The sequence below is a fragment of the Castor canadensis genome, chromosome 9, assembly GCF_047511655.1.
Source record: "Castor canadensis chromosome 9, mCasCan1.hap1v2, whole genome shotgun sequence".
Classification (NCBI taxonomy): Eukaryota; Metazoa; Chordata; class Mammalia; order Rodentia; family Castoridae; genus Castor; species Castor canadensis.
In genome coordinates this window covers 19,817,337-19,842,681 of record NC_133394.1, presented here as the reverse complement: position 1 = coordinate 19,842,681, position 25,345 = coordinate 19,817,337, and the positions used below count along the sequence as shown (strand labels likewise).

Sequence of the window (25,345 nt, the reverse complement as noted above, 5' to 3'; positions counted from 1 at the left end):
AGAATGTTTTTGTCTATTACAGGTGTAAGCCATAAAGATACAGATACACAGGCCTTTTTAATATATCACTTAAAACTGTGATTAATGTTTCATGTATTTGTATTTTAGGCAAGACTGCCAGAAATAGAAATGTGAGAATTTTACTTGTATTGTTCATGAATAAATTCTGGTGATAGTAATAAAATAGTTCACAATTTCATTGATGAGTACTAAAGAGAATATTGAAAATAACTTTTTTTCTCTATTACTTTGAAATCCAGTTAGGAACTTGGTTAACTAGCTTTGCTTGGCAAATTCTTCATAGTTAAATTTAGCATTATAAAAGAGGTATTAGAAGTTTTTAAATACCTCCTAAATAGTCATTATAATCATATTTTATTTTATAGTCACATTTTCCTATAACTTTATAGCACTTAGTAGAAGCCATATAACTATGAGAGCTTTCCTTTGATTATCCAAAATCAAGATATCTTCTTCTTTAAATATCCTAGGTTTTGAGACAGTGTCCTCTGAGTAACCAGTGACAAATTCCACAGGAAGTTTCAGCTATTCATTTCACAGTTGTTTTCTTCAGATCGCCCAGAACTGGGAGGAAAATAATTATTTTGTTCTTTCCTAAATTATGAGTTTTCTGAAACCTTTAGTATTACTGGTTTATGGGTCTATTCCTAACACTTAGATTGTTTTGGGGTTTTATTTTTTGCTAAGAGATTCAACTTAAATTCTCTTTGAAGTGAGCTAATTGATTATTTTGAAAACTAATTTTTGCTGTGTATATATGTACATATTAACTCTGAGGAAAAAAAATTATAAACCAGAAAGATTTTTTTTCTAAAAGATAATAGTAGAATATAATTTCCAGCAGAGGATCTAAGATGTATATCATCACAGAATTTTCCATGAACTTATTTCATTTGCATTTTACATTAAAACACACTACAGTCATTTAGTATCTTATAGTGGGAAATACTTAGTCTTAAAACTTGGTATTATTTTATGTAGTATTTGAAATCATTTTACTGAAGACAGTTATTTACCATTACTGCAGAGGGTATTAATATATATTGAGTCTAAATAGTATTTTTTTTTCCTGAGGAAACTTTCTAAGTCCTTTAAATAACCTAATAGGCACTTAGTTTACTTGTAATAAAGAATGTTAGTGGGAAGGGTAGGAATTAATTAACTAGTCCCTTAATAATGGGTCTTTCTAGTCCAAGGAATCTTATAATTGCCTTGGAAACTAGTTGTGTAGCAAGTCACAAGATGAAATATCTAGATTTGTGTAGCAGTCATTGAAAGAGAAATGTTGCCTTCAAGCAAAATTGGTGCCTTTATTATCACGCAAAATGCCTTTTTAATGATAAGCAATGCACACTGTCAGAATAATTTTGGGGTTTAAGTCCATTGCCTCCTATTCCCTCAAGATTGACAAATAAGGCTAAGGACCTCCATTGAGCACAGCTTTTGCTACTTTTGGAGAAAACAGCCTTTCAGACTAACTTAATCCACATAGGTAGAACTAGTTTGTTTATCTTAAAAAGATAATTCTCATTACTAAGAATTGATGAAGTGTGTGCTAATTTTTTTGAAAACTATATTTTAAAAGAATGAAGTAGAAAAGCATAGGGAATATTTTCATGAAGTCTTAATATAGAGAAATGCAAGTTGAAATATATTACATAATTTCTGCAAATTCTGTATGTTCCAAACTGGTTTACTTTATTTTCAGTTCCCCCAAAGTGTATTTAATTGCTCCCTTTGGGATTACCCCCCATCCAAGCTACTTGAAAAATCTGATCAAACTATGCCAAGACTACAGTAGAATTAATGAAATAATCCTACGGTTAATGAAAATAGCCTGCTTTGCCTCTGCCTGCAGGGGGTGTGTGTATAAAAATATATTTCATTTTCAAAATGTTTCTGGAAGGACTTATTTGTGGGCATATTGCTAGCTATTTAAGACTTTTCAAAAATGTAGGTTTCACAAAATATGAAAATAATCTCCTGAAAGTTTGAAAGGGTAGAGGGGCTGTGGTGGGGGCGGTCTCTGCTGCCCACATCCTTCCTCTGTTCAGTGCGTTGTGTGCTTACGGGTTCCCTGGAGCGGATCACCATATAATTGATGTGCAGTCTGCATTGCTGAATCCTGGACTGCACCATTCTGTGTTCAAGGGAAGATGTAATCTGATCCCTCTGCTGCTGAGGGAGGAATCTGTTCAGTCAAGGCTTTGACAGGGCATAGTCTCCTCCAATAATCTTCTTGGTTCTCTCTCATTATTCCCTCGAGTTCTCAGTCAAGCTGCATGTATGTATGTATGTCCCGAGAAGCAACCGGGTTTGATACTGAGCTGCATTTGCCTTTACTGTGGAGTTTTGTTGCCGGTTCTGCTCCCTAATCTTCCTTTTCTGACGTGCCTGAGCATGTCCACATTAGAATCTGTGACATACCTACCTGAAAAAGGTTTATATTGTCAGAGACTGCCAAGCAGCCGGACACACGGGGGCACAGAGTCACTGAAGGGGAAAAATACAGAAAATATGGGTTTCTACGGCACATTAAAAATGATTTTTTACAAAGTAAGTAATCTGTTTTCTTCCTGTGCTGTGTGGTTGTGTGTGTGTGTGCGCGTGTGCCTGCCTGGGAAGGAAAATCTGTATCATCAGAGATGGCTGCAGTATCCTCTAATTTTGGTGGGTGGCTGGATGTCTGGTATTCTGTTTTATTTCATGAATGTAAGCAAATAATGGAAAGACAATGTGAGCTGAGAGGAGCTTTAAATTTAAAATGCAATGTATATTTTAATTGGAGAATTTTTCACTGAAAATACACTCAGACTTGAGAAATGTGGCTCCGTTAAATGCTGACCTGGAAATAGTCCATCCTTAGTTGGTTTTGAGTGAACCCCTTGCCTTCAGTTTTTCTGTACCATATGTATTCTTTTTTCTTTTTGCATCAGTTGACTTACAATGTAAAATTACTGGACTATTTGGGGTGTATATTTAAAGAGATCATGTTTACTTTCTGTGCCCCTCAAAAATTCCACAATTAATTTTTGGTTATAAAGTCAGTATTTTCAGCAAACGTAATATTTAAAAGACTTACGTAGTCATTCAGTAGGTACTTTATTTTATAAAATAATTTTAAAATAAAATCCTTTCTCAGTAATCTCCTTGATACATATTTTGAACATTTTTATTCATTAAATGGTTTCTAAGATGGAAATAAAGTTTGCTTTTAGTGGCAAATGGCATTAACACCAATGTATTTACAAGATATCCTGGGAAGTTCTGAAAGCCAGCACTACAAACTTAATTAGAATGAATATCAAAGTTCTCATAATAATTATGAAAACCTGTGAAAGTTATCAAAAATCTGTATTTACCTTCCTGATGGATTCGCTTGTATGTGTACATATATTATCAGTCTGTAAGTTATACACATGGAAGCACGTGGCTGCTTACATATTACAGCTTTTATATTATTTATGTTTGATTTTTAATAAAATTAGAGAAAGAAAACATTGGTTTTTGAGAGGAGTCACTTTAAAACCATGTAATGAGTACAGAAACTTCCGAAGGGAAGAAACCAGACCATTTCCATTTTTTTTCAGCAGGTATTCATGAACTAAGGTATTAGTTGTAGATAAGCTTGTTGTACCTCACATCTAGCCCCTAACATGATAATATCATCCTATATTGATGAGAAGACTTTTTTTTTGTGATAAAAAGCCTTTATTGTCTAATCTCAAAAAATTTTTGAGTCTTTGGTTCTCTTTAGTGTTTATACTGTATCATACTATTACAGCGCTCCCATGTGAAGGCAATAAGTTGGAAAATAAGGGTGCTACAAAATAAGGATTTTTACCTTACTATAAAAATGAAGATAGTTGTCTATTCTCCTATAATTTTCAATAATACAGTATTTAATTAGTGGGTGTAAATCTGACAGAGGCTGTTGAAAAAGTTGAATCTTTGCAGATCTTATTTTCTAGTTTTAAACTAAATGTATATTCAGATGACCTCAGTTAACTGTTAGTGAAATGTAAAATAAATATCTCAATATTCCCATTGACAAAATACAATCCTGAGTATATTGGTAATATAACATGGCATAATGAAACACATTAAATGCAAATGTTGGTCATATAAAGAGGCACAATTCATTCTCTTAAGATAATTTTTGTTGTTTCAAGTTAGTTTGTTTTAGATGAGCTATACTCTGTATAGCAATTGGTGACTTTTCTTTATTGAAGTATCTCTAGACTTCTCTGTTATGGATTTACTTTGTTCATCTATTCTTATTGCACATATTAATTGCTTTATGCTTCATTACAATCAGTATTCAAGATTGTTTTATATTGTTCTTTACCCTTTTATAATGATATGGGTGCTTAAAATTCAGCTACTTGTTCTTATTTCTGGTTTTAAAATTTTCAGTTTTTTTGTTATCCTTTTCTTAGGCATGTTAAATATGTTTTTTTAAGTATGGGTTAACATGAGAATTATTTTCTTACGTTGATTTTAAACTGGAAAACATGAGAGGTATATTACTTTCAAGAAATATATACAATGAATATCAGTTTTTAAATCACCATACACTGTTCTTGAACAAATACTAGGGGAAGAATTTACCTTTACAGTCTGTTAAGAGCAAAATAAAGTGGAACAAATAGAAAAAACTGTGAAACATTTGTTTTCTATATTAACTACCTGATTAACATGGTAGACATAAAAATAGAAGAATTTTTTGATGTGAATAGTGATAATTCGAGCTTTGATAGTTGGGCAGGTGATTTGTTCTTTAAAACTTATCTTACTTGTTTTACCTTATAGATGAAAAGAAAGTTGGACCATGGTTCTGAGGTCCGTTCCTTTTCTTTGGGAAAGAAACCATGCAAAGTCTCAGAATACACAAGGTAATACTAAATATAATAATTTATCTCTCATGGTTCTCATGTTTTTAGTTGATTATTTTGAAAGCATTTCTTTCCATTTATTCTCATAGAATACTATTCCCAGTGTTGACTGTTTAATATATTTTGAGGTTACTGAAATTAGGAAGTATATCATTTTAAATAAAGAGAAGAAGGACTAACAATTACAGTATTTTGTAATACTACATTGAAGTAAGGCACAAGCGTAGGTTTTTTTGAAAACAACATTTTAAAATCATGATTTTTAAGGAATTCTAAAAAGTGAGCCAGAAAATATGAATATGAGCAAATGTATCTTGTTACTATAGCAACAGCTGTTCTAGGGTAGATATTTATATGTGCAAAATTGAAGGTAAATTTGTTAGTGATGAAATAAACATTGTACGTACGAAATCTTATTTCATGAAGTTAATGTGTTAGAAGTTCCTTTTTATTGGCTTGGTAGATTTTATGTTTTAAAACATACATTTCTACACCAGAAGAACAGTGTCCATAGCAACTAAATACAATTGTAGTCTTGTTTCCTGCTTCAGCCCATCATTTTTGGATTTTGCATCAGTGTAAAACTTTCCCCACTCTCATGCTAATTATGCTAACTTAAGCACAATATCTGTTACCCAGCCAATTAAAAATGGCTTTAAACGTCAGTTGGAATACTGTATTTTAAAAATTTAAATGACAAAAGTATTTTAAGAACCTTTTGGGGTTTTTTTGTGTGAGTTTGTGTGTAATTGTCATCTCTTTAAATAACTGATCAGGAGTTAGCAGTAGAGACCATAAGAACTCCATGATTATGACATCTTTCTCCTCAAAACATTTTGACTCAGAGTTATTTTTATTCTATAAGATGAAATTAACATTGTCCAGGTATAAGAGTTTTTATAAAGATTTTTACCAATTGTATCTCTCTGAGGTGTTATTTCCCCAGAGGAACAATTTATTTTTATTTCATTCAGTTCTTTCAAATGCTATTTTATGAACTTTAGAAATCATAATGATTGGAGTAATTGTACAAAAATAAAACTGGAGAGATGACACAAAAAGAAAAAATGAAGTCATGTCTTAGTCACTGAGGAACTGCCTTATGTGATTGTTTTTCATGTTGACTGTCCCCTTCCCTCGTACTCACTGCCTTTTGACAACTTCACTGTGTTTTGGCACTTTCAGCAGAGGGATGGTAGGGATAGAGAGACAAGTTAAACGCTTCATTTTGCTTTTCCTTCTAGCCTTGATAAAACATTTCTTGGATGAGAAAGTTGAATTTAATGTTAAACTAACGTAAATGCTACTTTTCAGTGTATAGATTTCAGGCAACCATATTATTTTGGTCTTCTATTAATATGACTGATACTAGAGCAGAGGCATTTGAATTGTTCACTTGTTTTTAAAGCACCTTAGAGTAAATTAGTCTTGAAGTTTTATTTAAAAATGTATTTTTTAAAAATTTGTTTTTAGTTGCTTACTTTTTATGAGAAAGCAACTGCCTTTTAACATAATCTTACTAATACAAAATTAGATCCAATGGTATTTCTTTCCATGTCTTTTTGGAAATTGTGTCAGTTACTAATATATATATTTGGTGTTCTGTGATATCTTTGACACATTTTTGACAGGTAATGAGATGATACGGATTTTTGCATTTTTTTTCCTGGAAAACTTAAGTTATTAGAACATCCTCTTTTACTGGAGATAAAATTGAATTCGCCTTTGAGTTTGAAAGAAGGAAGGATAGATTTACTTGTTGAATGTTAGTTATTACCATAAATGTATAAATGTTAAAAGATTTAAAGTGGGCAAGTATGAAGTTTTTTTTCTATAATATGTGGCGAACGAGATAACATTTCTTCAACAGAAATTGAGATAGAAAAATTGGGAATTGTTTCATTAAAAATTTATCAGCGCTTGACACTCAATTACTACAATACAATTTGTATGTTTTCCTTGTATTTAAAATACTTTCATTATAGCTCAATGAAATCAGGATTATTTTACAAGTATAATTTTGTTAAACAAAACCTTCTCCTTTTTTTGTAATGTCTTTGAAGCAGAGATGCTCAGTATTTATCTTGAGTTTAAATACTTTAATTGGATACAAAAATTAGAAAACAAAGTTTTATGTATTAACAGAATAGCTGTCACTATATTCTTTCTACTGTGAGTCATTTTTAAGAGAGTTTTCCAATTTTAGAGCTAGATTATCTAGTCTTTCTTATATTACTAACTGCAAAATTTAATTTCAGGTTTGTTTGGCTTTTAAATTATTGGACAGGAATATTTAGATAATCTCATTTAATTTTTGTCTATAAGTTCTCTAAACCTATTTTGAATAACTACATTTCTAAGCAAGGCTGATTCCTGCCAAATATCTAGACCAAGCTTTATAAATAACAAACATTAGAAGGCAATAGGTAAATATTTTGAATAATTTAGAAGGCTTCTGGGACAAACATTATGAATTATATGACAAGTGAAATCCAAAACATTTGAAATTACTATTTCTACTTCTGAGTTTTTTTAAGTATTAATAGTCTCACATTTTTAATGAAGAAAATTAAAACTTTTATTTAGTTATGTCACTGTAAACCCATCATAGAAGTGGGGCCTGTATGTTATGAGGGAATATTTTGGTTTTTTTATGGTAAATAGGGATTGACCCCAGGGCCTTGTATGCTAATCATATACTGTACCACCAAGCTATAGCCCCAGCCCTAAAGAAATATTTTAACTTTATGTGTATGTATGACTTGCAGTTTTGATAAAGAGATAATAATAGGTAGTTATATAGGAGGGAGGAATCTAAGACTAATAGATTCAGTCTTGTGTACCCCTATTCTCTGAGAATAAGCAAAAAGAAGGACTAATTATATTGATATTTGAAATATGCCAAGGTCATCATTCTTACTAGGGTTTGAGATTCTTAATTAGTATCTATCTTTGCTTCCATTCTTGTACCTTTCCTTCCTCCCTCCTTCCCTCCCTCCTTCCCTCCCTCTTTTTTTTTTTTTTTTTAGTACCACTGGGCTTGTACCATATTCAGCAACACCAACAACTTTTGGGGACCTGAGAGCAGCCAATGGCCAAGGGCAACAACGACGCCGGATTACATCTGTCCAACCACCAACAGGCCTCCAGGAATGGCTGAAAATGTTTCAGGTGATATATATAATATATATATATATATATATAAACATACTACATGAAATGTTTCACTTAATTACTGCAAAAATAAGGGATTATTCAGCCGTAAAAAAGAATGAAGTATTCTTACATATTATACCACAAATGAACCTTAAAAATATTATGCTTAGTGCAGGCATAAAAGCCCACATATTGATTCTGTTTCTATGAAGTGGTCAGAATTGGCAGATCTATTGAAACACAAAGTAGGTTATTGGTTGCCAGATGGTGAGGGTTGAAGAGGATAGGACTAACTGTTAGGAGGGCCATGGTTTCTTTTGGGGAGAAGGAAGTGTTCTGCAACTGGATAGTGGTTATTTTGCTGGGAACTCCTGAAGTACACACTTTTAAATGATTATCTTAAGTTCCACCCCCCATGCTATTCAAGAATAAAGGAACTCATTTTAATTTTTAAATATGATTTTAAAAAGTCTTATGCTTATTTTGTGCTTTTTTTAAAAAAAATAAGTTTATATTTTTAGCTTTTTAAATAATAAGCCCTTTTTTCTCATTTATGTTTGGGTTCTGGGTTGCTGTTGGGGACTTAGGTTCTTGTTTTCTAAACCAAGAGTTTAGAAACTCTGAAACTGAAGATTGATTTCAGAACTCCACTAATTATTTACTGGAGGTAACCTTCCTGTCACTGTTACCTAGTAGAGTTAATCCGGCTTCTCATTAGTGCCTATGGCTTCGAGTGCTCAAATTCCCATTACTGTCTTTTATTGGCATTTAAATTCTTGGAACATTATTAGAAAGATTGGTTGAAACCAAACCTTGAATGTTCTGAGCTTTATAACTTAAGATAGTGATATTTAATCGACTTATCTTTTCTACCTATGAGATAATGCATACAAATCAAGTGTTTACCAAATAGTTGGCATGGATTAAGCATTCAGTTATTCTTTGCAAATAAAAAGTAATTAACTATGAAGTGAAGATAATTAATATTAACACCATACTAATGTAAAATGAGTATATTTGTACCATCTTTGGCTGCTTGAATGGTTGAGTATATAATGAATGGAAATAATGGTTACAAAAGATACTCTTATATTTCAGATTTTTAAGATGTCTTCTTAAAATCCTAGTGTTTTAAATACATAGGGAAAACTAAAATAAATGTCTCAGTTTTTTTCTTCTATACCTGGAAAACTTCTTAAAGCAATGTTGCTTTTAAATCACTTTTTAAAAATTGTTTTCACCCTTCAGGTGATTTTAGAAACACAGGAAACCGTTTTGCCGGGGCTGGGGTTGGGGTTGGGGTTGGGTTGGGTTGAGGAGTAACTAAAAGGTTAGGGCCTTGGTTTTCAGCAGGGTTTGGCTTTTCCCATATTTGAAACAAAAATGTCTCAAGCCATTGTTGGTTGTTACATGTGAGTGGGCAGAGGTGGGATACTGCTGGCGTCTAGTAAGTGTAGGCAGTGTGAAGAACAGCCTCTTGCAAGAAACAAGAAAGAACTACCCGCCCAGAATGTCAGCAGGACTAAGGTTAAGAATCTCTAGGTTAGAGGAATAAGATATATTTTATTATTATTAAAATGTACAAACCACTTGAATTACAAAGATTTCAAAGTTTTTTTGTTAGTTTTTATTTAGTCATTTGTTCAGTAAAGGCTACCTTTGGACCAAGGATTAGTCCTACCTCACCCCTCCCTGCATTTTTACCTCAGGTTTATGTTTTCTTGGTGGTGGCACCACAGTTTGAACTCAGGGCCTTGCACACTTGGCAAGCTGGCCTTTTGCTTTGTCAGATAGGGTCTCACATTTATTCCCACACTGACCTGAACCTCAATTCCTCCTATTTGCATTTCCTGCATGGCTTGGATGATGGTGCATGTCACCATGCCCAGCTGGGGAGAGGGGTTGAGGGGCCTCATGAACTTTTTGCCCAAGCTGGCCACAAACCACAATCTTCCTGATCTCTACCTCCTGGGTAGCTAGGATTATAGGCATGAACCATTGTGCCTGGCTTGTGATATTGTTAAATTTTAATTTTTTCCTATATATACCTTTAGAGTTCTCAACTTTTTCTTTGGTTATCCTTTCAAAATAAATATAGCCATTAAAAAGAAGAAATTAAAATAAAGCTCAGATACCTTATTTGTATAGTCTTAAAGGGATATTCAGAGATTTTTATTATCTCTGATTAAGCCAGGGAGAAGGGAAATGGGTATGTTCTCATGCTTGTACATGTGTGTAAGTGTGAGCCACTTAGAACCCTGAGTATGATAGAGATGATTCTTATCATTTTTGTATGAAAATGCTAACATGATTGAAAAATAAAGCAATAATTTTATGATCATTCTAGACAGCCTATTATATTTGAAAAGGCTTATTTCTTAAGAGGTACTTCAGGGTAAGATTTTTTTTTATGTTGTAGGGCCCATTTTTTTTCAGTGTTTAACATACCAAAATCTTCTTTTCATGCCATTAATGATCAACAATTTTAAGGGAACTCTTTCTAGTGTTGATCTTTAGTGGGAGGCATTTGTCCTTTATTTTGCAGTGAAGATATTTTAGAGAGTCCTTTCTATAATGTTTGATTGTTTAGCCAGCTTATGCTTTCCTTAATAAAATGACCAAGTATTACCATTTACTGTATTTCATCAAATATGAGACTAGATTTTTGGAAATATTTTAAATTCAGAAATGTGAATTGTAATTATAAAACTCAAAACAAAAAACTTTGTGAATCGTTGTGGTGTGGCACGCCTGTAACTCTAGTGAGGTTGAGAGTTCAAGGTAGTCTGGGCTACATAGTGAGAGCCTGTCTCAAACAAAGAAAGAAAATCCAAATAAACAAACACTTGTTTCTTAGAATCAATGAGACTTAATAATATTGGGCCACATTTCCGTCCTATAAAAGCATTTGGTTGCTTTTCCATATGAGAAATAGGTGCAGTGAAAACTTGTTATAGTTTAAGGTAACTGTGGAGTTATCCCTACAGATATGGAACTATAATTTTTTTCAGGTAAATAGTCTATGGCAAACAAATCTATAAGCAACAAAAGATCAACTCAACAAGAATATCGGGACCTTAATCTTTTGACTGCTGTGTCTGTTTCTGACATATCCCAGATCTCATTGTCGTACACTGCCCACTCCCCCCCCGCTTTTTTTTTCCAGTGTTGGTGCCAGAGTAACTAGGAGTGAATCACTTGCCTGAAGGCTTATAGTGCTTTAATGCCTAACTTACAGGTAGATATAATTTCATAGCAAAGTGGGGATGGTGTGAATTGACCTATGAGGTATAGCTGAGAGATGCATTAAACTGGCATTATTTCTACAGATGTGCTATGGAGGCAATTAATGTCTTTTTTGTTATATAACAAACAAAATGGGAGATCTTGTCCCCTTACTGTCCTCCTGTTGGTCCTAAGGCAGTGATGAAGCATTGTTTTGGTCCAGCTCCATCTATTCTGACAAAGTACTTTGTACTCAGTTTGTGAATTAAATGAGAACAACTGATAACACCATTTTGAATGAAAGGAAATGGAGACAGACTGCTACTGCAAAATAGAAGTACAAATTAAAGAGCAAAAAACAGAAATTTTGTACCATTTGAGTTTTCAATAGCCATTGATTCCACTTTTTTGCTCCCAAATTGATGTTTCAGATTAATTTTGAAGGAGAAAGTTGGTCATTTTTTAATGTGATTTGTGCATTGATGTTATAGTTTCTCACTTGAAATGTTTAAACTAGGTAAAGACACTAATGGCTTGATCCTTCTTTTTTGGTGAAATTTATATTCAAAGGCATCCTGAGAGAATAAGCACATATGACCTAGATGAAATAGCTCTTAGTTCAAACTTTTGCTTTGCCTCTTAATAAGTGAGTGATTTTATTGATGTTATGTAATCATTCTTCCCTCTATTTTCATACTCCATGAAACAAACATAACACTAAGAAGTTATCAAAAGGGGGAAAACATACAATACTTAAAACTTGGGAATAAAATAGAAAGTCCATAAATGTTAGTTTCCTTCACTGGTCAAAGAAAATCTTTGTGGGACGCTTTGTTCTAGGTCATAGAAGGGCTGTTTATTAACAATGGCTTCACATATTACTGTGGCTATCAAAAAACTTTAGCACTGTGCAATGTCTTTAATTTTACACTGTTTTAATCAAAGCATATTTGCAATAAAGCTATGGCTGTCCTTTGCAAAGATCTGTTACACTCAGTATTAAAAATGATAAAATAATATAACACTTCTATTTTTGCTAAAAATGGGATAATACCTCTTACATTGAAGAATTTAGTCAAGTTTCATGGTAACCCTTGAAAATTGTAAATTTTTATTTAATTGTATTTGCTCATCAGCATAAGTTTAAAACCTATAGGACAGTGTCAAAAGAGGATGAGTTTATTATTATTCAGAAATTGTGTTTGTTGTAGTATGATTAAGAAACCTTGTTAAACCTTGTGTGGACAAATTGAATCAAGTCATATATTTAGCCAGAGAAGACTAAAAGAAAAATGCTGTCCCTGTCTTATATTTCAATGACTTGTATTAAAATAGGAACAGACTGATTCTAGGTCTCTTCCAAAAGTAAAATCTGAATCATATTTTGAATGGTCAGATGTTGAACTTAATAATTACAACTAGTCCACAGTAAAATGAGAACTGTTCAAGTAGATTGGATAACCATGTTGGAGGTGCTGAAGAATTAAGTTCTTTTCCATACAAAGTTCAGGGCACCCAAGGTCTTAAAACCCTTTATCTGACACTATATGAGTTGCTTTTTTAAAAAATAACTACTGAATGAGACCCTCAGATGGTAGATTGTGGGACTTTGAATTCTTGTCCTTCTTGGCCAGCATTTGGGAACTAGTGGTCAAGACCAAGCCCCTTCTTATGGAGTGGGATCTCAGGGCTTCTTGCAATTCCACAGCAAATTAGTTGCGAAGCCCAGGCTCCTGCTTGCAGTTCTGTGCCCCTTCTGTACTTCTGTACTGCCTGTGTGCTCTAATTTGCCTAAAATAAAATACCACTTCCATGGGAAATTTTTGAATTTATATTTGCAATTTAAATTTAGCCCACAAATTGAAATTTGGTTTTCTTGATCATTTGAACCTGGAATATTTTTTTCATCCCCCTCAATACATTCCCACATAACTTTAACCAAGAAAACAAAAAAAGAAGCACTTTTTTCTTTTCTTTTCCAGGACAGCCTTTTTTCAACATAAGTGAAAAGCCATAGTTGTTAGTTATCCAACACTTTAAAACCCAGGCCTGAAAAGTTTACATTATAACCTAATTAGTGATAATGTCTCCTCTAAATGTTGTTTCCTGATCTCCAGTTTAATGCTGTTTCCACTATTCATTGTTAAAGGTTGTTTTACGTTGTTTTTCTTATTTTAATAGTCATTAGCCATAAGGTTTTCAAGTTAATACATGAAAATATATGATTGTGGCTCAGTCATGTATGTACACAAAATTTGATACCATTCTTGGAATCAGACCAAGCAAGCAAGTCCCAAGGATGCCATCAAATGTACAGAATAGAAATACTCTATAGAGAGTTTTGAGATAACATTGGTGTAGTAGTCCTGACTCTTGGGATTCATTCATTTATTCCATGGTGTTTATTGAGTACTTTTGTGCTAGGCCCTATTTGGATCTAGTATATAGTAGTGAATAAAACAGACAAAAAAATGCTTTTTCATGAAACTTACATTCTAGTTAGGAGAGGGTGAGTTGGAGGGTTAGAACTGGTTTGCAATTTTAAAAGTAGTGCTCAGGGAAGGAAAGTTCCTTGGGGAAGGAAGTGAGCTTGTGGGTGTCTAGGATAGAACGGACCAGGCAGGGCACAGCAAGCGAAGTCCCTGAAGAAGAGCATGCCTGGAGTGCTTGAGGAACAGAAAAAATGTGCATGGCAGAGCAGAGTAAACAAAAGGGAAAGTAATGGGAAATTAGACCCTTGTGGGCCACCTAAGGACTTTGGTTTTTATTTGACAGAAGAGAGTATAGCCACTATAAGGTTTTAAGTAGAAGAGTGACTTTTAACAGTGTCCCTGTGTACAGCATGGAGAACAGAAGGAGGAGGGCCAAGGTAGGAGGCTGAGAGACCGACCAGGGATTATAGAAATAATCTAGGCGAGACATGTTGATGACAGACCAGTGGAGTGATGGTCAGATTCTGGATATGTTTTAAAGTTTTGAGGTCTTACAAGAATTCATTTGGATCAGAGTCATCTGATGGTGAGAGAAAGGGAAGAATCAGGGAGGACTCTAGAGTTTTAGGCCTGAGCAACTAGTAAAACAGAGTTGTATTTTACAGAGATGAGGAAGACTGTGGAAGTTCTGATTTGGAGAGAAAGGTCATGAACACGTTAAGTTTCTATTACATTGATGTTAAGGAAGTAATTTTATGTACAGATCTTGAGTTTGGGGAAGAAATCCAGACTGGAGAGAGGAAAGTTGTCCAAATGGCCCAGACTTTTTGGAGTCACCTGAGATATGATTTTAAATAATTGGACTGTTGAATGTGTATGATCCATGGAGACAGTCTCATTTACTATGTAATCTTTGTTGGTGGTATACTTTGCAATAAAATATGGCAAACTAACATCTCCTTAATGTGTAATTTATATTGAGACATAATTTTAATTTTACTTGACTCTTGTTAAATCGATTATTCTTTAAAACAATTAAAATACTGTTTAGAATTATGAAACATTTTGTGGTATAGGCATAAATTTTTTTCATGGGCTTTGTTTTAAATGTATAAAATTTTCTGACATTTTCAAACATTTACTCAAGATCTGAATTATTTATCTTCTGGTTTAGTTTTCTATTCTATAGCATATTCTTTAAAAGATTTGATAAAAGATATTTCTCATTTATTAGCATTTATTTTCTGTATATTGATAGTTTTTATTTTTTAATAGTAATTCATTAAAAAATTAAGCATGTACAACTTAAATTATATTTTATAGGTATAGTAGCTGTTAATGTAAGTAATTAATACAAGTAAAGTATGTAGAGGAGTAATTGATTTTTTCAGTCTTTTTACTATAAAATTGACATATTTGATTTTATTCCCAAATTTACCATGAAGACTTCCCGAAAATAATTTTAAAGCAGGAATTCATATATACAAAGGAGAAGTTTATTCTAAATTTATTTTGCTGTCAGTTGCCTTAATTAAAACTGCATTTTAATTTTGAGTCAGGATAGTGTCCATCACCCCAAATGGGCATGTCCTTACAGTAGTATTGTCTACAAATCCCCTATGATGTAGGAGGAGAGCCATGACTTACTATGAAAACACACATTAAATCCTATGAGGGTTGTAAATCAATAACTCAGTGAGTTTATAATATTGATACTCTATGGTCAGGGATGAGTGAAGACTGATCTGATTGTCAAATAGTTAAGTTTTGAGCCAGTGCTAGAAGTTAGTTACATGAGGGAAACCAAAACAAATTAAGCAAATGCTCTTATGGTCATGTATATGGGTATTTTAAATTTCTTTGTGTAAATCCTTACTGACCAAAAAAGATGCAAGGTGAGTACTCAAAATCAATATCTGAATATGTATATGTATACAAGTAAAAGGAAGGACACAACATAACGAAGCCTGTGGTTCCTTATATTTGGTGGTATAATGGAATATGTAATTGAAATAGTTAAATACTATTGAAGTATTTATATTCAATTCATAGAATTACTATAATCTATAGTTTATGATAGGAAAGAAGAGATGAAGTTCATTGTAGACTCTAAAAAGGTAAATACTTTTAAAAAATGCTTTAAAAGCATTTTGAATAAGGCTCCTGATGATCTTAATATATCTCAGTTTTCAATTATGTATTTCATGTCTTACAAAGCAAGAAATAGAAGTTCAAAATCTAGATTCTTGTAGCTCCAAACCTCACCTATTATTCTCAGTTCACTCACTTCTAAAATGGATGTAATGACTTGCAAAAGTACTTAAATCAGCCTAGATTTATAGAAACAGATGTGATGTCTGTTCAAAGATTTCTTTCACTTAATTATTATGAGGTTATTTCAGTGTTTTACATTATTATGAAATTCCAACATGTTCAGTTTTTCACATGGCTTCAGAATTTGAACTCGGGGCTTTGTACTTGCTAGGCAGGTTCTCTTAACCCTTGAACCATGCCCCCAGTCCTTTTTGCCCTTGTTATTTTGGAAATAGGGTCTTGCTTTTTGCCCAGGCCAGCCTGGACCACAGTCCTATTTTATGCTTCCCATCATTGCTGGAATGACAGGTGTGCACCACCATACTTTTTTCTGTTGAGATGGGGTCTCAAAAAAGTTTTTTTTTCTGCTGGGGCTGGTGTGGAACCTTAATCCTCCCAATCTCAGCCTTCCAAGTAACTAGGATTACAGGTGTGAGCCACTGGCACCTGGATCCACGTAGCTTTTAAGTTTTTACTTTAAAAGAATTGTTGCTTTTCTGTGTACCTCATTAGGAATCAAACATTTTAAGAAAATCACCTAATGTTGTTTAATAGGATTCATATTTTTGAAGTATAATTATGTAGGTTTTTTTCTGTAGTATAGCACTTTCTTACTCTTTGTTTTTTAATATTCTAATTTTATTACTAAGTCAGCCTTGATAGATAGATAGATAGATAGACAGACAGACAGACAGATAGATAGATAGATAGATAGATGGATTTTTTTTGTGTGTGTGGCAATAGTGGAGTTTGAACTTGACTTTGCACGTGCTGGGCAGGTACTGTTCCACTTAAGCCATACTTTTCTACTGGTTGTTGCTTTTTTCTGAAATTATTTTCATAAAATAAATCATAGCCCTTTTAGCTTGTGGAAGGCACTTGTTATATGTACAGACTATCCAGTTTATTAATTTTTCACTAAATGATGTTGTGAATCATTTTCATCTTAGAGTGAAAATGAAAGCCTTATTAAAATCATAAAATTTTATGCTACTCACTAGAAAGAAAATAGAGAAAGAACAATCATCAGTCAAAATTTCTTATTTGCACAGTAACCCCAGTTGATGTTTCTGGAATAAAATCTTGGCATCACAGCCAGTATCTTTGTGGAGGAATGAACATGTAACTATTATAATAATATAATGAAAAAGATTTCTCTGTCAAAACCAGGACTTTTTAAAAGCTTTTACAAAAAAGGTAGGTAGTGAACTTGATGAGACGGAATCACTGTCACTAATATGGCTTCTGGAGGAAGCCATACACTTTTTTTGTAGTTCTACCTTGTTCAGTCATGACTGTTGTGTGGATGTGGATTTTCCTTTATGAGTTTATAATTTGGGACGTCTGTTAAAATAATAAAAATTTCTCATTCCTCTGTGGCAGAGCTGGAGTGGACCAGAGAAGTTGCTTGCTTTAGATGAGCTCATTGATAGTTGTGAACCCACACAAGTGAAACATATGATGCAAGTGATAGAACCCCAGTTTCAAAGAGACTTCATTTCCTTGCTTCCTAAAGAGGTAAGGATGATCAGTTCCATTCTTTATTGGGTGCCATTTGAACATATAACTCAACAAGTACCACATTTCAACATTATAATGCTAATTATAGTATTCACCATTTTCAGTTTAACATTTTTAATTAGTGATAAAGAGGGCTGTACATTGATAAACTGTTATGACTTAATAATATAATTGTCATATAAAAGTATGCTTATGAAATGTTAACTCCTTCTTCTACCTGAATAAGTCATATGCATGGGAGTATATGGATTTTATTCATTTGATTATTTCTTCACCTAGATTTTTTTTTCTGATTATCTAAAGTCCAGCCTTTAGTTGTTTTAGTATGTTTATTATTTATAGTGAATGTTTTAAATTCTGATTTTACTAAAACAGCAGTACAGTACTTTTTTTCCCTTTATTTTATCATGCATGTATCTTAAGTTCCTTCAAAACCAATGGTTTTATGATTATATTGAATTGTACTTTTTTCTGTTTTACTTTATGTAATTATTTTAAAAATACATAGAATTTCGTATATATCTTTTTCTATTAATCATCTTTGTCTTTCTCATATATACATATACACACACAGACACTCTTCCCATGCCAATTTATTCTTACAGGATTATTTATGACCCTTTTGGAATTACTTACACCCATTTGGTTTTTATGACACTGTTCTTATCGTGATCATGTGGGCATTCTTGATCATATAAATAAGGCATAGTTTAGATGTAATACTTTTATTGATATTATAGACTAGACTTCATAGCTTAATATTTGTTAGCAAACAGAAATGATACAACATTAACCAATCAATATCCCCATGACTTACATTTTCACAAATTATTATGTATATGCCACTAATTATATATGTCCTCTAAGAAGCCAACATAAAATACTAAGGTACCATTGCAAATGACCCTGAAACTTCAAATTTGAACTGAAAAGGAGTCGATTTTTTTCAGATAATCTAAATATTCTAATGGCATTAAAGATATTCCCAATTATAATTTCCCATGGGATGTGAATAAAAGTTTTGTCATATTTAGTATGTGAAGCTAAGCATAACTCCAGGGAAAGGCAAAATTGACAGAGTACTTCGTCCCGGGGATTTTCCTTTGGAGTTCATTTAAAACCTGACATTGTCCCAGGAAAAAAAAATTACTATTGCTAGCTCTTTGTAAAACTGAACCCTTTGAATAGATTTTGGCTTATGAAAGTGACATAAGCTCTCTTTGCTTCCAGAAGGGCATTAATAATAAGAAGCAATTTCATAAGTGATATATTAGTTAAACTTTCCCTTGGTATCATCCTTGTTTTAAAGGGTAGCATTTTTGTTGATCTTACTTTTCCAGACTTTCTAGTTTGTTCCTTTATCTCTGAGAATGGTGAGATGGTTTTTCTGTTTGTTTTGCTTTACTCTAATTTTATAATTACTTCTTAACACACAAAAATGTGACCTAAAGTCAGTGGAATTTAAAAATATTTTAATGAGTTTAAGAACTAAAAAAAATAGTCAATACCAAGGGAGAGTCTAGTAAAGATTCTCTTGGCCTAAGTGTTCTTGTAAAGGTTGCCTGAGAAAAATCATGACATGAGATAGGAAATAAGCAGGAGTCCTAGCATATCGCCTATATTAAATGCCCTGATTTGAAAAATGCTTTATTTTATATGTAGAGAGATAATAGTGTGAATCTAAGTTTTTAAGGGAATTTACGTTATTTTATCAGAGTCTAAGCATTATCATTATTTAAGACATTGCCTTTCTGTCAGGAGATGGACTTACATTTTCTTACACTTCATTTCAACAAATCTCAGTGCTCTTTACCAGTATTTACTTACAAATCTCAAAAACTTTGACAAAAGTTTCTCTGATCTTACATAAGAAGCTTGTGATAAATAGCATTGTCCTTATTTTGTTAGTAAACACCAATAAAATAATAGTGATATATAGTACATGATCTAGAACAAAACCTGCAATTTTTAATAATATATTAGTATTTTCTTTGGTCTAGAAAAAATTTTCCTCGATAGTTCAGACTCCTGAAATATATCAGTCCTGAGATGGTATTAGCTACCTTTTAAGTACAATAAGGAAATCATCTTAGTCAGTTCCAGCTGCTATATAGCAAATTATCATAGACTGTGTGATTTATAAACATTAGAAATTCACTTCTCATGGTCCTAGAGGTTAGGAAGTTTGATGTTACGGTGTCAGCATGGTTGAGTTCTGGTGAGGGAGCTCTTCCAGTTTACAGACTTCTATCTTCTCATATCCTAGCATGAAATGGCAGAAAGAGGGCACAAGAGTTCTCTGGAAGCCCTTTTTAGGGTCTTAATTCCATTCCTAAGGGCTGCATCCTCAGGACCTAATTACCTCCCAAAGGTCCTGCTTCCTAATAAACATTACATTGAGAGATAGTATTTCCACAGTGACTTTGAGGGGAAAGAAACACTCAATTCCCATTTCAGAGCCCTTCATAGCAAAGCCTTCTTTCTTTGAGGAATTGTATACTTCTCCATAAGAAAGACTCATGTGACTAATTACCGTTCCCTTTTTACTCCACAGTTTGTTTATTACTGTTCTTCTGAGGTACATTGGGATACTTACCAAAGTACTCCACAGTTTAATTCAAAGCCATGTTAGACACTATTGGCAGCATACATTAGTTATATGTTTTGATGGAACTAGCTAGATGTCAATAGGTAAGTTTAATAAGTCGAAGTTCCTGATGGAGTTAGATCCTTTACTGTTTTAAAGGAAAGTGTGCTAGTTACTTATGGAGTTAGCACTTCAACTTTCTTTAGCACCTAGTGTTACTTTGCATTTCACTTTAAGTCATGTTGACACTGGATTTGATCTCTTAATCATTTTCTAACACTTTTATTATTATATGATCGTATACAAGGGATTTTATTGTGACGTTTCCTTATATACATTTATTGTACCCCGGTTTGGTTCATCCCTTCTTAATCACTATTAAAAAAGGAAATTTTCCCTAAACTGTATTGGATTTGTTTTTTCCTACCCTTTAAGATGAACTGACTATTTTTGTAAATTACCTTATTTCTACTTCAGTCAGATAACCAAAGCAAAGAATAGGCTTTTCCATATGACTGTTATAAATATCTTGGGCATTAATTAGCATCTCCTTTGCACAAATATCTTTGTACCTGATAATTTCTGTTAGATTACATTTTTATATAGATTAAAAATATGAAGACAGCAAATTACAATTACTTTGAAACTAAGCAGACTTGTCTAGGCTTTGATTGATTGCAAATTTCAAAATTAAGTGATTGATGAAGTACCCATTAAAAAACATATAATGGTAAGAGATACTTATATATGCATGTATATATACATAGATTGTTGAATATAGTTAGACCTTTTCATTATAAATAACTATCTATACATATACTGAATGGTCTTCTCTGATAGACAAAAACAGTTATTTCATGAAAAGTTTTTCATTGTCAATCAATAGTATTGAACTGTATGATGGATAGTGGAGTACTTTGGATATAGAATGTACTCAATAAATATATGATTAATGGTGAATCTTTATATATGCACAGTCATTGGGATCCACATGATTTATATCATGTAATTCCTATTTAGCTTCAAGTTGTACCTTTACTCTGTGTCTGACCCATAGCCCTTTAAAAATAGTTTTATTTAATTCTTGTCATTTAGCTTATGTAAAAACTAAGCTTGATTGCTCTGTTCGGATTTTTACCTTAATATCATAATTTAAATTTATATGATATGTGCAGCTACTTGAATGAGCATGATCAGAGACTGTCATTTCACTTCTTTCCTTTTTATTTACTTGAGTGGGCTTCCAACATTAAAAAATGGTTTACAAATATTATAAACAAAGTTTTTAGACGATTCGTATACCAAAGAGGTAATTCAAATAAACAACTCTGTGACTCATCAAGAAAATCTCCATAAGCAAGATAAAGTAATTAGAACCCAATTACTTTATTTGTCTGTGGAATGGTTTAATAATCCTCTCATTTTGTCATTTACAGTCAAAGTTTATCATTGTGATACACACTTTGATGTGATGAAGAGCTACTCATTACAATAACTATCAAAAATGGTCTGAAATTACACCACACAGAACCTATAGAAATCTCATTTCTTACCAGTTCAGACTGTCAGGCAAGCACTTGGATCCTGTCTTTGGTGGATTTACATTGTTTATAAATGTAAACAAAAGTAAAATATAAAATAGACTATGTTTAGGCTTACAAAGCAAAGGTAAGAGCAGATACAGAGTTAGTGAAGTTTGTTTTTAAAACAAAAGCCTATAGGGTATTTGTTTTTCATCGAGCTTATATTTGTTAAGATTGAAGGTACTTCCTTTATAATTTTAGGAATTACAATGTAGAATTACATTACATTACATTACATTAAAATATAAGTATTTATCCTGTGGAGGATGATTAACCTCTCTCTATTTTTTTTAAATGTGAGTGTACTATGCCCTTTTCTTTTTCATAGCTGGCACTCTATGTGCTTTCTTTCCTGGAACCCAAAGACCTGTTACAAGCGGCTCAGACATGTCGCTACTGGAGAATTTTGGCTGAAGACAACCTTCTCTGGAGAGAGAAATGCAAAGAAGAGGGTAAGGTTCACAATTGCATAGAGAATATGTTTGAACTTCGAAAAAGAAAAGTAGTTCTGAAAACAGATAGAATAAGATAGTGGAAAAATGAGAAAACTTTGGCAGCCTGTCAAATAATGCTTTTCATTTACATTCATCTACTTGACTTCAATGATAAAAGAACGATGAGGACAATTTAAAGAAAACCTAAAGATTATATTACTAGTTAAATACCCAAGTAATTGAATATTCATTCATCACATAAGTGTCCATAAGTGACTGGACACTGCCAGTGAACTAGGCATTCTTAAATGCTGGGGATAGAGTAGGGCCCTGTCATTTTCCGACCGTTGTGGAGCTTATACTTTTGAAATACGGTTTGTTTTTTAAATCCTCTTTCTTATTAGAGGAGCAGATACCAGCATATTAACTAAAGGAAGGATTTTTTCCCCAGCAGCACTCTGTGGATGATTCACCTTTGGGGTGGTAGTGTAGTCAGGGAGAGTATTGATGGTTAGTCCATGTTTGTAAAGCTTTGAGGTGAAAAGCTAGGGTACCTGCTTTCTAATCCTGATTCTCAGTCTTGGATTAGTTAGTGAAATCTTCCTCCTCTGGCATCTTTATATGTAAAGTGGGATTAATCAATCCTGCCCCACCTTCTCTCACAGACTCATTTTTTGTTTTTTTTAAATATTGTAATATGTACATAATAAAATTGATTATTTTAATGTGTACAGCTCAGAAGAAGTGCAGTAATGAATAAAGCTAGGCCATACAGAATCCAAACTTTATGTCACTGTTACATACCTTACTAACAGGAGTAGAAACTGGACAAAGTCTTGCATTTCACTGGTTTTTAAACTCAGAAGAAAATGAGATACATTATAAAATAGATAGTTTTTATTTTTGGTGGAAGGAATTATTCTTTTGAACTCTTTGGCACTGCAGGGATTGATGAACCATTACACATCAAGAGAAGAAAAGTAATAAAGCCAGGTTTCATACACAGTCCATGGAAAAGTGCATACATCAGACAGCACAGAATTGATACAAATTGGAGGAGAGGAGAGCTCAAATCTCCTAAGGTATGTGGAAATCTCGCACAGTGTATCAGAAACCATTAATCAGTGGTAGTACGTAACATAGTGTTCTACTTCTTAGCAAGTAGTATAACTTGACATCTGTTTTCTGTGGGAAGAAAGCTAACTATGGCTGGGTGCAGTGGCTCATGCCTGTAATACCAGCTGCTTGGGAGGCAGAGATTGGGATTGGTGGTTGGTAGTGGTCGTGGCATGGATCACAGTTTAAGACCAACTAGGCCAAAAAGTTAGCAAGTTCCACCATCTCAATAAGTAAGCCAAGCATGGTGGTACTTGCAATCTTAGTTACATGGGAGGCACAGGTTGTAGGATCCCAGTTCCAAGCCAGTGTACGCAAAAAGGGAGTCTCTTTGTGAAAATTACCCTAAAACAAAAAGGGCTGGAGATGTGGTTTAAATGGTAGAGTGCCTGTTTAGCAAGTGAGAGGCCCTAAGTTCAAACTCCATTACTGCCACAAAAAAAAAAAAAAGAACCTAAAATAACTGACAGTATTCCTTTATTGCTAAATTCTGTAATGTGATCACAACTTTTACTTGAATCGATGGTGAGTTGAGATAAATGTCTTTCTACTGTTTATAAAAGAACATCTCAGAATGTTCTTTTGAATTTTGTGCTGTATGTATTCTCCCTAAGAATTCTCAGTCCCTCTCACCACATAGTCCAAACAGGATTTATTTACAAGTACCTGTGTTTTGGTATTTGGTGGCTTTTCTGTGTTTTATTTTGTATATAGTCAAGCATAATTCTAACTTTCTGTTTTACATTTCAAGCACCATAAAGGATGGTAAAAATGTTCTAAATTCTCAGATGTACTTTTATAAGAAAAAAAGCAATTTGGGGAGATGCTATATGCATACATTATGGCAGCATTTTTTAAGTTGAAAAAACTGATAGTTGTTACTCTTGTCTTTCTGGTTAGTAGGTGCTTTCTTTTGCTGGGAATCAAAATTATAAAAAGATTGATTCTTTTTAGTTTAAACAGATAAAATAGGTGATTATAAAGTACATATATGTTGGAACCATTTTTATGAGGCGTTGACTCACTAAAATTTCAGTAGTGGGTGCTTCAGGTGTAAATAATAGAATATGGAAATAATAAAAATGTTTAATGCTTGAGTCATCAGCCAGAAAGGATGATGCTTCATACTTGATGTAAGTTTTAACTCTAGAAGTAGACTACAAATCACTGTCCCTATTTGTGACTTACTTTTCTTTTTTCCATATTTTAAAGAACATATGTAATAGCATATTTCTAATGTGCTCATCTGTCTGAAGGTGCTGAAAGGACACGATGATCATGTGATCACATGCCTGCAGTTTTGTGGTAACCGAATAGTTAGTGGTTCTGATGACAACACTTTAAAAGTTTGGTCAGCAGTCACAGGCAAAGTAAGTTTACTTCTTTCTCCGCCTTACCAAATCACCATTTCGTAATATCCTTGCAAGGATTGACCAGTAAGAAAAACAAGGGTTCCATTTTGAACCTCACTTACATTGGAGGCAAATATCAGGGTTTCTAACTTAGCCTTTTTCCCATGTTTATGAAAGTCATCACTTTGGCATGAAGGTAGTGCTCCCCATGATAGGATGTCATTAGTTTTTCTTCAAATACTTTGTCTACCTTTGTGCCCTAGATATTACAAGATTTTTCCGATGTGCTTTGTCTTTTCCTTGGCTTACTTCTTTCTACCTTTCCCTTCTATTTCTTGCTGCATTACTTCTTGATGTCCTTCAAAAGTATGATTGAGGGATATTTGTTTTTCCTTAGAAACTGCTTTGTTGATAAGTGATACATAATTTAGAAGTTAAGTGATAAGTAAATCTTATCACTAGGGAGAACCCTAGTGATAAGAAAGTTGTTAAGCAGAGTAGGTATTTAAATTGGGCTTGAAGAAAAAAAGCAGTCAAACAATAGCATGATGACTTCACTTCATGTATTACACCTTAATGATTCTATAGTGAATATTTTTGTCTGTCCAACTTTTTCATGACTTAAGTTAATCGGCCATCTAAAAAGTAATAGAAGAAAGATTTTTTTAAAAAAATCCATGTTTTAAAAATGTCTTTTACCATTTATGCTT

At 33.1% G+C, this 25,345-nt stretch overlaps 1 protein-coding gene across 6 annotated transcripts in view; it reads left to right on the top strand.

The window, feature by feature from the left end:
* Fbxw7 (F-box and WD repeat domain containing 7) overlaps positions 1-25,345 on the top strand; it is a 181,854-nt gene that overhangs the window by 148,732 nt on the left and 7,777 nt on the right. For 5 of the 6 annotated variants that reach the window (XM_074041288.1, XM_074041287.1, XM_074041286.1 and 2 more), the window contains 6 exons: positions 4,834-4,916; positions 7,946-8,087; positions 17,426-17,560; positions 22,062-22,185; positions 23,113-23,249; positions 24,540-24,653. In XM_074041288.1, coding sequence (XP_073897389.1) covers positions 4,834-4,916; positions 7,946-8,087; positions 17,426-17,560; positions 22,062-22,185; positions 23,113-23,249; positions 24,540-24,653 — 735 coding nt within the window. Of the gene's footprint in view, positions 1-2,130; positions 2,578-4,833; positions 4,917-7,945; positions 8,088-17,425; positions 17,561-22,061; positions 22,186-23,112; positions 23,250-24,539; positions 24,654-25,345 lie in introns of those variants that run through there. The other variant, XM_020185823.2, reaches the window with a different exon arrangement.